General features: G+C 32.7%; 1 protein-coding gene across 1 annotated transcript; it reads right to left on the bottom strand.

The window, feature by feature from the left end:
- Positions 1–1,667: 1,667 nt before the first annotated feature.
- On the bottom strand, positions 1,668–2,825 carry BDCG_16582 (uncharacterized protein; the record flags this gene model as incomplete). Its single annotated transcript, XM_045425797.1, has 2 exons — positions 1,668–1,933; positions 2,708–2,825. The coding sequence occupies 2 exons, from the start codon at positions 2,823–2,825 to the stop codon at positions 1,668–1,670; spliced, it is 384 nt and encodes a 127-aa protein (XP_045280043.1).
- Between the last annotated feature and the right edge of the window lie 12,386 nt (positions 2,826–15,211).

A 15,211-nucleotide genomic window follows, 5' to 3' on the forward strand; every position in this document is an offset into this window, starting at 1 on the left:
GAGTTGTATAAGATCATGTTCTAGAAGGTCAGTGATCTGATACTTCTGTTCTTCAAGATGCATTTGTGATAGAGAGTATGCATTCTGATTGACTGGTTTTGCATCTCTCATGTCAATCTCATGTATGAATTCTTGTTCTGATAGTAATTTCAGTGAAAGATCTGTTCAGAAGATCTTTTCATACTTCTTCAGAAGCTTCTTCATACACTTGTTCTTCTGCATATTCTTTATCTTAGTTTTCTCTGCTTCTGGGTTCTGTATGACATACAGAATGCTTTTGAATGAGGTCTTGTGAATTGTTCTCTTTACTTGTTAATGTGTAAGCAGATTTAATCCTTCTATATCAGAGATGTGAAATGTTCTTCTCATATCAGTTAATAGAATTGTATGAATCATTTTCTTTCTATTGATCAACTGTATATGACATGTACATCATTGAATCTGCAGATTGAACCTTTGAAATCAATTGAGTCTGAGAATAAGGTCATATTTCATGTTCTGCAGCTCTCGCGCTCAAATATAGCAAGATCATTCTCTGAAGTGCAAGGGAACTCTTACTCTTGCAGGTGATATCAAATATTAATTATTAAATAATCTTATATGTTAGGGATTCTTCACTCAGTGAACCTCTTTCAATCTTCAAATTATATAATCATCAATATATTGTGTAAAAGCTTCTGTGTCTGCTAACACTTTTGCAGCTATCTCTTGATTCTTATTCAAGTGTTCTCTATACATTAACATTTCAGGTCTTAAGGCATTGAGATGAGTGTTCACTTCATCATTCTCATCTGCACCTCATTTAAGAGCCTGCTTCTTCTTTGCATTTGCAGGATTCAGAGAATCATCTAATACAGGCATCTCTTTCACTTTGAAGGCTTTTCATAGAATATCAGTGAGTGTCTCTGAGCTCACTGATTCTGCTAGTTTTTTGACTGTGCATGCTGAGTGTAATCTTTTACATCATGATTTTAATATCTGCAGTTGAAACAAGCTTGATGCTCATGATATCAAGATTTCCACTCAGAGAATTTCTTTTTCAGAGGATTCAGTGCTTTAGCAATAGCATTCAGATCTAGATTTATCATGTCTGAGTGTGTGACTTGTGTTGTAGAAGTCTGATTATTCATTCTTCACTGAGATATACTCAATTGCAGTATTTTCTGTCACAATTGACTTGCTTGTTTCTGTATAATGAGAATGTTATATGCTTTCTTCACTGTGTCTGACTGTGAGGTTAAGCATTTTCATTCTGCTCTCAACTCAGGTGTAAGATCATGAATGAAGATCTGTAAACAGAATGATGTTAAAAGCTCTTCATTCAATGTGAGATAGTGTAAGCTGAAGTGTGTGAAGTACAATATAAGATCACTCACTTGTCTACACTTAGTGAAGTGTTTGTAACACTTATCTCATGTATTCACTTTCTCAAAGTTATACAAGATTCATTTGAGAAACTTATTTCATGTTTATAGAAATGAATATTACTCTGAGTCTGTGAGATTCATCTTTTTATCAGTTATTTATAATGACTTCACTTTTTCATGTAGAAATACAGCAGATCTTAAGACTTATTAAAATTCTGTTAACTGTCTATCTGTGAGTTTATATTCAATCTGATAATATAATCATATCTGACTTAGTCAGCTAATTACAGCATCATTTTTTCAGTTATCATTGAAGCTTAATAACTCTGACAGATCTTCTAGCTTAATGTATTTCATACTCAGATTCTTATTCTGTGCAGTGATCTCTGATAATGTGTACACTTCTGAAGAGATTGTGAACAATTGTGATGAGATCTTCAGATTTAATATAGTTATCTGTCTGTGTAAACATTCAATCTTCTGCTGCAGGTCTAAGATCTGATTTTCTCTATTCTTATTGATAATGATGATTGCATTGATGAAGCTCTTTATAGTGAATGCTTGATCTGCAGCAAATGTCAATTGTTATTTAACTTCTGTCTCAGCCTGTCACTGTGTACACAAGGCCTCAATCTTGTTTAGAATCCTTGTACATGTATGAAGCTTCAATTCTGGTTCAGCAGTTTCAGCTGCTTTTCTTACTGTTTTGAGTAAATTCTCTGAGAGATTCTGCATATCTTTCAGTTCAGGTAGCAGAGAAGAGTGTTGTTTATATTGACTAGAAGAGATATTCATTTCAGTGATTTCTGATTGATTGTATAATGTCTATTATTATATCACTTGTATTGTTATATTGCTATATCACTCTATCACTATATTGTTATATGATTTCTGTTATCATTGTATGACTTCAGTGATGATCATCTCTTCTTTTATTCTTCTTTTGAGTAGAGAGTGAACTTCTTTGAATCTGGTTCACTGCTCTCATTCTCTTTCTCACATCTCATCTGTTTGTGTCTCATATGTGGTATTTGTCTGAGTGTGGAGTTTTCTCTTAACAAGCAAAGCAGTATCAATTAGATGTTCTTCTGCTCACTGCTCTTTGTATGCTATCTTTTGAGATGTTTCTAGAACCACTCTGACATGATAACTATGAATTGCTTTGTAGACAGAATTATCATGTCCTGGAGAAGCCTGTGCTTCTCACCAGTTTTTAGACATGCTACCAGATGTGATTCAAAGGTTGCTTAAGCCAGTGTACAATTACAGGCGTACACCGGCTTCTTATATATTGTAATATCATACACTAATTTAATTAGCAGCCGCTATGGCCCCTTTACACTCGTACGCGTACGCTAGTAGTTCGGAAGCGGCCGCGGTATTATCCGACGGTCGTACGTTCTTCCGAACCACATCTAGACTGGCCGCTGGGACCATGAATTTTACATTTAATCTCATTTGATCTGATCTCATACATTTCTTGATGTGAATCCCACTGAGACTGGCTATCAAAAAAACATGCAAAGTGACTATATATCAGATTTTAAAATGAAATCATGACTTGAAAAAAATGAGAAAGTGGTCTCATTTAGTCTCATTTAGTCTCATTCTTAACATAAAGTTACTATTTTTAGACATTTTAAGGTTTTTTTTTAGACTATTTTTAATTTTTTAAAAAGTAACGCTTTTTGGTAACACTCAAATGAGATTTAAAGTCATTTAAAGCAATAAAAATAATTTAAATTGAGAAGTGGAAATCATGGTCTCATTTGAAAAATGTAACAAGAGTAGACAGTAAGTCTCACTGAAACAGTATGAAACTACTATCTAATGTTAAAACCATGTAATAGAATCAGTCGAATTGGTAATAAGACTATCAAAAAATCTAGTCCTGGTCTCAGACACAGTTACACAGTCAGTCTAAGTATATCTGAATGTAAGAATATATATAATATCTGTTTTAATAGTATACTGATGATAGTGAATCACTTTATCAAGATAACACACTTTATATTCACTCACAAGAACTTGAAGTGAAAGAATTTAACTCATATCTTTGTCTGCAATGTGATCTAATTATATGAATTATCTCTGAATATTATCTCAGATAGAGAATCAATCTTCACAGAAGAGTTCTAATCTGATTTAATAACTATACTAAAGATCTCATGAGATCTAAGCACAGCTTTTCATCAATAGACAGATAATCAGATAGAATATCTGATAAGTATATTAAAACAGTATCTGCAGTGCTTTATCAATTATAATCAGAATGACTGAGTATATTAATTATCACTTACAGAGTTTATATACAATAACTTAAAGTATGTTAGTACAGATAAAACTCTTTTTAAGATACTCACTGAAACTTATCTGTAAATAATCTTGATAAACTCATAATAGTACACTATAGAGTATGATGATATCTGTGAACAGACTGAGAGAATTCAGAAGATTCAGAAGAAAGTCTGTGAATTCTTAAGAAAGACTTAAAAGTATCAGAAGAGATACTATGACTTTAAATATATTATAAAGAGTTTTAAGAAAGATGATAGAGTCTGACTGAGTCTAGAAAATATCATTATATAGAGATCTAGTAAGAAGCTGAATCTCTTACAGACAGAGTCTTATAAGATTATAAAGAAAGTTAACTCACAGTTCTATAGATTGAAACTGTTATCTGAGTTATAGATATATAATATTTTTTATATCTCTTTACTTTATAAATATAAGAAATTCTCAGAAGAGAATTCTGTGACTTATCACTCTATTTACAAAGTACTAGAGAGTGAAAGAGAATATTAGATCAAAGAAATTATTAATTCAGAGAAGTGAGATTATAAGCTCTGATTCAAGATTCAGTGCTAAGAGTATTCTGATAAAATGAATAAGTTCACTTGAGAATTATTCAAGTAGATAAAACATCTGCAGAAGCTAAGACATGACTTTTATACTGTAAATTCTGATAAGTCAGAATAGCACAGTCTTCACTAAGAACTTGATTATAATAAAGATATTAACACTGTCATTTATAAATCTTAGTCTATAAGATAATGAGTTTCTACTGAGATGAACAGTCTATAGTATATATAAAGAGAAGAAGAAATCATACTCTTATTAAAGCTAAAAAATAAGAAAATAAAAACAGAGCTGTAAACACAATTTAGAGATTAATAAAGAAAAAATAAAGAAAACTCATACTCACATTCTCAATATCTGTAACACTCAATTCTCTTATAACTATTAATTTCTCTCTTTAAAGAAGCAGAGAGTATTATATCTATGATACAGATAATTATTATATTTAGTATAAAGATTATCAGAAATATACAGACTTCAGAGAAATCAGACATCAGAGTATACATAGTTATAACAGAGTCTTGAGAGCTAGTTATCTGTGTATATAATCAGATATTTCTTATAAAACTGTATTCACTCTCTCAGTTATACTGAAGTATTCAGTCTGAAAATAATTAAGATGCAGAGAGAGAGCTTATCTACTTAGATTAACTCTTATCACAAATTTATAACATTCATATTATCTTAATTACCTGAATTTTACAGATACTTCAAGACTCATCTCTTATTAACAATGAAATTGCAAAAATATGTCACAGTGTGAGAATCATTAATAGAGAATCTAGATATATTTATATATATCTGATCAGAGATTATGTAGACAGAGAGAGAGTAATTATAAATCTGTGAGATTACAGAAGACACTGATAACACTGAGAGCTTTGCAAGAACTATTAGCTAAAATCTGTAAGAAATTACTTATAAGAAGACTTACAGTAAAGAGAGAGACTGTACTACTTAAAGTCAGAAACTGATCTGAGAAAGATATGAAATTAACTGCTAATCTGAAGATTGAGTGCAGTGATAAAACTGAGAGAGATGAAAACACTGTTATAAGCAGTGATATCTCTGCTTTATCAGTCAGTAAAAAGTGATCAGAGAAGTTACAGAGATATTCATAAGAAGCTCAGTAGCAGTCAGACATTGTTTACAAAGATATTAAAATTGAAAAATTTTTATTCTTGAGAAGTTCTTGAATTAATATATAGATATTGTTAGAAATACTCTCTCTCTATTATCTAAGCAGAAACACTTTATAAATGAATAAGAATACTCACAGTTTATAAGAATGAGAGCTGTTATAGAAAAAGAGAAAAGAAGATAAGATTTTATAAACAGATCTGAGATATTTATACTACTCTAGAGAGGTTTACTTACACTGTAAGTGATCTTATAAAACAGCTAGATCACTCTAGTAAATAAGAGTGATTATAAATTACAGATCTGAATCTTTCTATATAACTATAAAGAGTGATTGCAGACTATGAATATCTTGATTCTATAATTCTACAGAGTTGATAAAAGAATGAAAAATTCCTCACAATTCTACAGTATCAAAGAACAATGATTCATGAGAATAAGTAAAAGATTAACTCATAAATACTTCTTCTTAATAAGAATAATCTCACAGAGAGTAATTCATCTGTAAGATAAATTTATATAATGATTACACAAGAATCTCATGAAAATAATTGAGAGTTAACTGAAACTCTTCTGTATAAAAGATACAAGATGAATCTGTGTGATAATCACATAAGAATCTTGTGAAAATAATTGAGAGTCAATCAGAACTCTTCTATATAAAACATGTGAGAAGAATCTGTGTAATAGTCAGAGAAGAATCTGTAAATTATAAAGAATCTCATAGAATAAAAAACTAAGTAAGAGACTCTTTTTTCTTCACAGTAATAAGAAATTTTTCCTCACTGAGATTTTTTATAGTTATGAAGAATTTTTAGTAAGTATCACTGCAGTACTGAGCTGATTCTATAAAGTCACTCAGTGAAAGACTTTACAGATAAAGTCTTAGAGAGAGAAGAGTATATAAGAAATTCTACTTCTTACAGATTCTTTATCTCTATTTCTATCTCTTATATAATTAATAGAGCTAGCAGCTCTTGACTACATACAACTATATAGACTGAAGTTTATAAATACTATTTATAACTCAGCTTGAATACTATTATATATTTAACTTCTATATTTATCTTTCTACTGTGAATACTTCTAGTAGTTAACAGTATATATCACTGTCACGCTTCCGGCCGCGTCAAGGCCTCGCTGCGGTTCCACACGGTCCATTGCTTCCATGCGGATGATTTCATTCATCCCGCAGGCCGTCTGAACCGGTTAGCAACCGCCCTATGACATTATTTGAATATATCATAGAAAGATCTGATTGATGAATATGAGAACCCTGCTTCTATACAAGGTCAGCAGATTACTTTTCCTTGATAGTGAGACGCCGCTGAGGTATCACTCTGGCTATTCTCACTCATGAAATGAGAGGAGGTATTCACTCATTGTCTATATAGAATAGCTAGATACTGACTTCTTATAAAAGAAGTCAGTGATTCATCTTTTTCTTCTACTGAAATATATATAAGAGTTACTGCATATCTCATACAATCTTCTTAGTATACTAAGTACCACATCTGTGATATTCTTGCAATAACCTTGTAGTCTATGAGCTTGCTATTTAAGCAAGATAGTCAAGCTCACTTATACAGCTTCTCAAACAACTACTTCTATATAACACTGCTGACTAGTCACTGCTTCAGTTCTGTTATATTATAATTCAAATCACTTGATCTGATTACACATTTGAATCAGTTGAGTTCTAACAGACTGATATAATCTCATGTATCTGTGCTGAAACTGATCTGATCTCACTCTCTGAGAGAAACACTACATTATTTTCTAGAGTGTGTACATCTCTACTTCAGCAGAAATCTGAGATTTCTGAACCTACTGTGCATTTTGACATAGGCCTTTCAACCGCCCTGTTATCATCGCGGCCTCTACACATCTACATCTATTATGAAGATAGAGAGATTAAGATCAGAGATTCACTGAGATATAAGAGAAATATCTTGTCTGAATTTCACAGCTTTATCTGTATTCTTGAACAGAAATTCCACCTTAATCTGAGCTAGTATAATACTCACAAGATATAAGTAATATACACTGTCAATCTTCTTGAAGGCATCTCTGTGACTACTTGAGCCATCAAGAAGAGAAAGCTTGAGTGTATCAATGCTGTTATGACTTGAGAAGAATTCAAGAACTTTCTACTGAATTAAATTGAAGATCACTGCAACTGTGACTTCACAGCAGCACAGCAGTTCAACTCATTATATCAATGAGATGATGAGAATTCTTTCAATTTCAATGCAAGATTTGAAGAATATTGAGAGAAACTGACTGATAATTTGAATCAATTAAAAACACAGCTTTATCTCATAAAGCTGACTCACAAGATGTGAATAATAATATCATAATATCAGAGTTCATCAATCAATTGCACTGAGCTTGTCAACCTGGCTTCTCAGATCTATTTAAATAATCAATTCTCTGAGAAAAAGATCAATAAGATCTCTTCTAAGCAATTAATAACAGAATCTAAACAGCATCATAATGACTTCAGTACAGAGAAAGTAAAGAAGAATTCTAAGTATTCTGATTCTTCACTTACTGTGAAGAAATATTAAAAAAGATTTGATAAAGATCTCTGTTTCAACTGTGAAGCTGATAATCACTATATCAGTGATTATAAGAAGCTGAAGAAGAGAAGAAACTGAGAAAATATCTTCTCAAAGTTAACTTCTCTTCTGACAAATGTATCTACAGAAGATAAAGAAGAGAAAGAAAAGAATTGATAATTCTTACATCTCTGAGTTCATATTACAATCACAATGTATACTCTGAATGAGAAGATATCAGTGAGATGCCTACTCAACTTCAGAGCAGATACTAACATCATATTCTATTTCTTTTCTTTAATGAAGAGTTGAAAGAAGATAGATTCATCAGACTATGTGAAATTTACTGATGAAATGAAATATCACTATTTTAACATAATTCAAGTAAAGTGTATAATCACAGACTCTGAAGAAATCTTTAAGAAGAGCAGTCTGCTTCTTCACACAGTCAATATCATAGATGAGAATGTTATTCTAGATCTTCTATAATTGAGAGAAAACAATTCTCTCATTGATTGAGTCACTCAGATGTGATGATATCATCTCACTAATGAAGAGACAGTGATAGAGAAATCTGAAGAGTTTCATCAGAAGAATCTTGAGAAAAAGATTAAGTTGATATACTATATAGCAGATGATTAAGACTTAAGAACAGATGAAGAAGTCATCATTCTCACTACAAGAATAGCAGTAGTATTTATCATTGAAGACAGATATATACAATGTCTCTTTACAGATTTTAAGAATGTCTTTTCAGAAAGAGAAGCAGCGAAGTTTCCTGATATTAAGATATGATATAACATTTATCTTGAAGACAGTGCAACAGTGCTGTACAGGCCTCTTTATAACTTGTCTGTAAAGAAGTTGAATATTCTACATAAATATCTTAAAGAAGCACAATCAAAGAACTGAATACATTTATTAAAGAGTCTGACAGAGATGTCTATACTCTTTGTACTCAAGAAGAATGATAGACTACATCTATGTGTAGACTACAGAGATCTTAATAAGATGACAGTTAAGAATTACTATTCACTACTGTTAATTAATGAGATGATTGATTAATTATCTGAAGCAAAGATGTTCTCAAAGATTGATATACAGAATGTCTATCATAGAATCAGAGTTAACAAAGATAACATTTGAAAAATGACTTTTCATATCAAGTACAGTAATTTTGAATATCTTGTTTTATCTTTTGATCTTTGTAACACTTCAGTCATCTTTCAGACCTATATAAATGAGACACTGTGAGGTCTTGTCAATGTCTTCTGCATAGTATATCTAGACAACATTTTAATCTTCTCAAAATCAGAGAAAGAATATGATATTCATGTTCAAGAAGTGTTAAGTCACTTGAGACAGTATTAACTCTATGTAAATACTGAAAAATGCTTATTCTACATGCAGAAGATTGATTTCTTAGATTATATTATTAAGATGAATAGCATTTCAATGAACAGAAGCTGAGTCTCTGTCATTGAGAACTGATCAGTGCTGTGAATGTACTGTAAGATACAGATATTTCTAGAATTTGCAAATTTCTATAGATAATTCATCTATGTATATTCACAGATTACTGCCCCTCTTACAGATCTGTTAAAGAGAAGTATGAAAGACAGAAAAATGAGATCATTTATTCTCATTTAAGACATTATACAGGTATTTGCAGAATTGAAACAAGCTTTCACAGATATCACAATGCTGAATCACTTTAATCTTAACTTACTCAGTCAGTATGAGACTGATGTATCTGAGAATGAGATCTATGAAATCTTTTCACAGTTGATACTGAAGATCTTTCAACATTGAAAGAATCAGAGAATAATCATCTCTGAGAAAACAGATAATGAATTGTCTGTGAGAGAAGACTTTTTCACAGAGTCTATAAGATGCTGTGAATGAAGATCAGTGATCTTCTTCTTCAAGAAGTTATCACTCACACAGAGAAGATATGATACTTATAATCAGAAGATGTTAGTAATTATTGAATTTTTTAAGATCTGATTGTGGTTCGGAAGAACGTACGACCGTCGGATAATAACGCGGCCGCTTCCGAACTACTAGCGTACGCGTGTAAAGGGGCCATAGTGTACACTAATTAATTTAGCATACAAGATTACAATATAAGAAGTCAGTGTACACCTGTAATCATACACTGGCTTAAGCAACCTTTGAATCACATCTGATAGCATGTCTAAAAACCAGTGAGAAGCACAGGCTCCTCCAGGATGTGATAATTCTGCCTACAAAGTGATTCATAGTTATCATGCCAGTGTGATTCTAGAATGCCTCAAAAGATAGTGTACAAAAGACAGTGAGCAGAAGAGCATCTGATTGATACTGCTTCACTTGTTGAGGAAAAACTCCACACCCAGGCGAATGCCACGTATGAGACATGAATAGATGAGGTGTGAGAAAGAGAATGAGAGCGGTGAACCAGATTCAAAGAAGTCCACTCTCTACTCAAAAGAAGGATAAAAGAGGGGGTGATCATCACTGAAGTTGTACAATGATAACAGAGTGATATAGCGATATAATGATATAGTGATATAACAATACAGCAATATAGTGATATAATGATATAGCAATATAACAATACAGTGATATAGTGATATAATAATACAGTGATAATAATAGACATTATACAATTAACAAGAAACCACTGAAATGAATACCTTCTCTAGTCAATACAAACAACACCCTTCTCTGCTATCTGAACTGAAAGATATGCAGAACCTCTCAGAGGGTTTACTTGAAGCAGTAAGAAAAGCAGTCAAGATCATCAAACTGGAATCAAAGCTCTGTACATGTACAAGGATTCTAAATGAGATCAAGGCCTTGTGTACACAGTGACAGGCTGAGACAGAGGCCAAACAACAATTGACATTCACTGCAGATCAAGCATTCACTATGAAGAGCTTCACTGATGCAATCATCATCATCAATAAGAATAGAGAAAACCAGATCTTAGACCTGCAGCAGAAGATTGAACATTTACACAGACAGATGACTACACTGAATCTGAAGATCTCATCACAATCATTCACAATCTCTTCAGAAGCATACACATCATCAGAGACTGCTGCACAGGATGAGAATTCAAGCATGAGATATATCAAGTCAGAAGATCTGCTGGAGTCACTAAGCTTCAATAGCAACTGAAAAAATGATGCTGCAATCAGCTGGCTAAGTCAGATACAATCATATTATCAGATTGAACATGAACTCACAGACAGACAGTTAACAGAATTTTAACAAGTCTTAAGATCTGCTGCATTCCTACATGAAAAAGTGAAGTTATTATAAATGACTAATGAAAAGATGAATCTCACAGACCTGAAGCAATATTCATTCTCATAAATATAAAATGAGTTTTTCAAGTGAATCTTACACAACTTTGAGAAAGTGAATACATGAGATAAGCATTATAAATGCTTCACTGAGTGTAGACAAGTGAGTAATCTTACATCATACTTCACACACTTCAGCTTACACTATCTCACATTGAATGAAGAGCTTTCAACATCTTTCTGTTTACAGATCTTCATTCATAATCTTACATCTGAGTTGAGAGTGAAATGAAAATGCTTAACCTCACAGCCAGGCACAGTGAAGAAAGCATATAACATTCTCATTATACAGGAATAAGCAAGCTAATTGCAACAGAAAATACTGCAATTGAGTATGTCTCAGTAAAGAATGAGTAATCAGACTTCTACAACACAAGTTATACATCTGAATACAATGAATCTAGATCTGAATGCTATCACTAAAGCACTGAATCCCCTGAAAAAGAAATCCCCTGAGTGAAAATCTTGATGTCACAAGTATCAAGCTTGTTTCAACTGCAAATGTCAAAATCATGATGCAAAAGATTGCACTCAGCATACACAGTTAAAAAACTAGCAGAATCAGTGAGCTCAGAGACACTCACTGATATTCTATGAAAAGCCTTCAAAGTGAAAGAGATGCTCATGTTAGATGACTCTCTGAATTCTGCAAATGCAAAGAAGAAGCAGACTTCTGACTGAGATACAGATGAGAATGAAGTGAACACTCATCTCAATGCCTTGAGACCTGAAATGTTAATGTATAAGAGGTACTTGAGTAAGAATTGAGAGATGACTGTAAAAGTGTTAGCAGACACAGAAGCTTCAACACAATATATTGATGATTATATAATTCAAAGATTGAAAGAGATTCACTGAGTGAAGAATCTTCAATATATAAGATTATCTGATAATCAATATTTGATATTACCTGCAAAAGTAAGAGTTCCCTTGCACTTCAGAGAATGATCTTGCTATATTTGAGCGTGAGAGCTGCAGAACATGGAATACAACCTTATTCTCAGACTCAATTGGTTTCAAAGGTTCAATTCACAGATTCAATGATGTACATGTCATATGCAGTTAACTGATAGGAAGAAAATGATTCATACAATTCTATCAACTGATATGAGAAGAATATTTCACATCTCTGATATAGAAGGATTAAATCTGCTTACACATCAACAAGCAAAGAGAATAATTTGTAAGATCTCATTCAAAAGCATTCTGTATGTTATACAGGACCTGGAAGCAGAGGAAACCAAGATAAAAGATATGCAGGAGAATAAGCATATGAAGAAGCTTCTGAAGAAGCATGGAAAGATCTTCTGAACAGATCTTTCATCAGAATTGCTGCCAGAACAAGGATTCATACATGAGATTGACACAGAGGATGCAAAACTAGTCAATCAGAATGCATACCCTCTATCACAAATGCATCTTGAAGAACAGAAGCATCAGATCACAGACCTTCTAGAATATGATCTCATATAACTCTCATCAAGCACATGAGACTTTCCAGTTCTATTTATGAAAAAGGCAGATAAAGAGTGACAGATGTGTATCAATTATCAAGCACTTAATAAGCTAATGATCAAGAATGAATATTCACTGTCACAGATTCAACAACAGTTGAATACAGTTGAAAACACCTGATATCTATCAAAGATCAATCTTCTCTCAGAATACTGACAGATTTACATAGATAAACTATCAGTCCTGTGAACTGCATTTAATACACAATGAGAGAAGTTCGAATTTCTAGCAATGTCATTCAGTCTGACAAATGCACCTGTCATCTTTCAAATAATGATAAATACAATTCTTCATAAACAGAATGAAATCTCATGCCTTATATACCTCAATGACATTCTAGTCTTTTCAAACTTATATAATGAATATCTGAAGTATCTTAATAAAGTGCTTACAACTCTGATAGAGTATAAGCTCTATATCAAATCAATCAAGTGTGTGTTTGAAACAGAAGAGTTGAAGTTCATGAAACATGTAGTGAGTGATGACTGTATACACCTCATTTCAGAGAAATTGAATGTCATAGCAAATTGACCACAGCTGAGAAATGTACACTATATACAACAGTTTCTTGAGTTAATCTCATACTACTGCAGATTCATCAAGAATTTCACACAAATATCTGCATCACTCTTAGATCTCTTAAGAGAAACAGATGCAAATCTGTGAAAGAAGAAGTTTCATTCAATCATCTGAAATGCCGCGTGCGAAGAGGCTTTTCTCACACTGAGAAAATGTGTAACAACATTCTCAGTGCTTATTCAATCAGATCATAATAAACCTTTCTACATCAAGACAGACACATTCAAATGAGCTATCAGAGATGCTCTTCTACAGATGAGCAAGAACAGCAAGCTGCACTCAGTGACATACAATGATAGAAAACTATCAGATGCTGAGCTCAATTATCCAGTGTATGAAAAGGAATTACTAGCAATCAAGCACATACTGGCATTGTGAAATAGATATATCAATAACAGGCATACAACAATAGTGATCACAGATCATGAAAGTCTCATCTATTTACAATCAACAATAAAACCTTTCAAACATTTAGTACATTGAATCTCAGAGTTTCAAGCATATAATCTTCATATCAAATACTGAAAGGAATCAGACACAGTGATACTGAATGCAATCAGTCACAGACTCAATTTCATGAGTGAGAGTTCTACAAACCAGGTATAAGAAATGTTCATGTTAAACATGCTGAGAGAATGCAAGGAATCAGAATAGATGAACATCATAATCTCTCACTTAAAGAATGACAAGATGTCAGATGACAAGCATCTCATGAAAATAGTAGAAGAGATGCTTCTGAACTTCAAGCTGAGAAAATTAAAAAATGATATTGTGCTTTATCACAATCTAGAATACACAGAAGCTCTCTATCTAGAACCTTTATTTAGACACAACTTAATGACTCATATGTACAAGGAATTCAGTCACTTAGAAAGCCCTGAACTCATGAGTGTATTCAAATCAAGAGTATACTGGCCAAGCATGGCTGAGAACATTCAGATGTACACTTACAAGTGCCTGAATTATCAGGTTGTGAAAGAATCTAAGAAAGGATTGAAACACAAGAAAGTACAACATCAGATGAAATATACAATACAACTGTTTAAATGATAAGAAGTGAACCTCATAGACATATTACTGCAAATATTAAATAGAAATCAATGAATAATCACTGCTATTAATTACACTACTGACTGACCAGTCATAAAAGCAGTTTCAGAGATAACAGAGAAGATGATAGTGAAGTTCCTACACAATGAGATCTATGTCAACTATAGAATGCTGTGTGAGATTCTAACTGATAACAGTGTGAACCTCATAGGAGAAGCAGTGAGGCATTTCATGAGTCAGTTACAGACAAGACATTGTAGAACAACATCATATCATTCATGAATGAATGAGAAGATGAAATGCTTGAATGAAATCTTGAGCAACATGCTGACAAAATATCTAGTGAGCAAGCCTATGAGACTATGAGATGAATATCTCAGACAGGTGCTGTTGATCACACAGATTCAACAGTATGCAGTCTCCAAGTGTTCACCATTCTACCTGTTGTATGAATTGCATCCACACATCCTGGAGAATGCTTTGAAAAAGGTGAGAGAGAAAGCAGTTGCAGACACAGCAGGAATAACAGTTATAGATGCAGCAGAAACAGCAGTTGCAGATGCAACAGTCACAGATGCAGAACCAAGATTGAAAGAGATCAGCCATGCATGCACAAAAGCTAACAAGTTACTCCTGAACTGAGCAATTCAATTAAAAAGAATACAAGACTCACTTGTTAAGAAATTGAGTCTCAAGATGAGAACATGAGTTCTTGTACACAATGAGAGTTCTGAGAAGTTTCAATCTAGATGATTTGAGCTATATAAGATACTCAAATCACATTCTC

Source organism: Blastomyces dermatitidis (genome assembly GCF_000003525.1).
Source record: "Blastomyces dermatitidis ER-3 genomic scaffold supercont1.3, whole genome shotgun sequence".
NCBI lineage: Eukaryota > Fungi > Ascomycota > Eurotiomycetes > Onygenales > Ajellomycetaceae > Blastomyces > Blastomyces dermatitidis.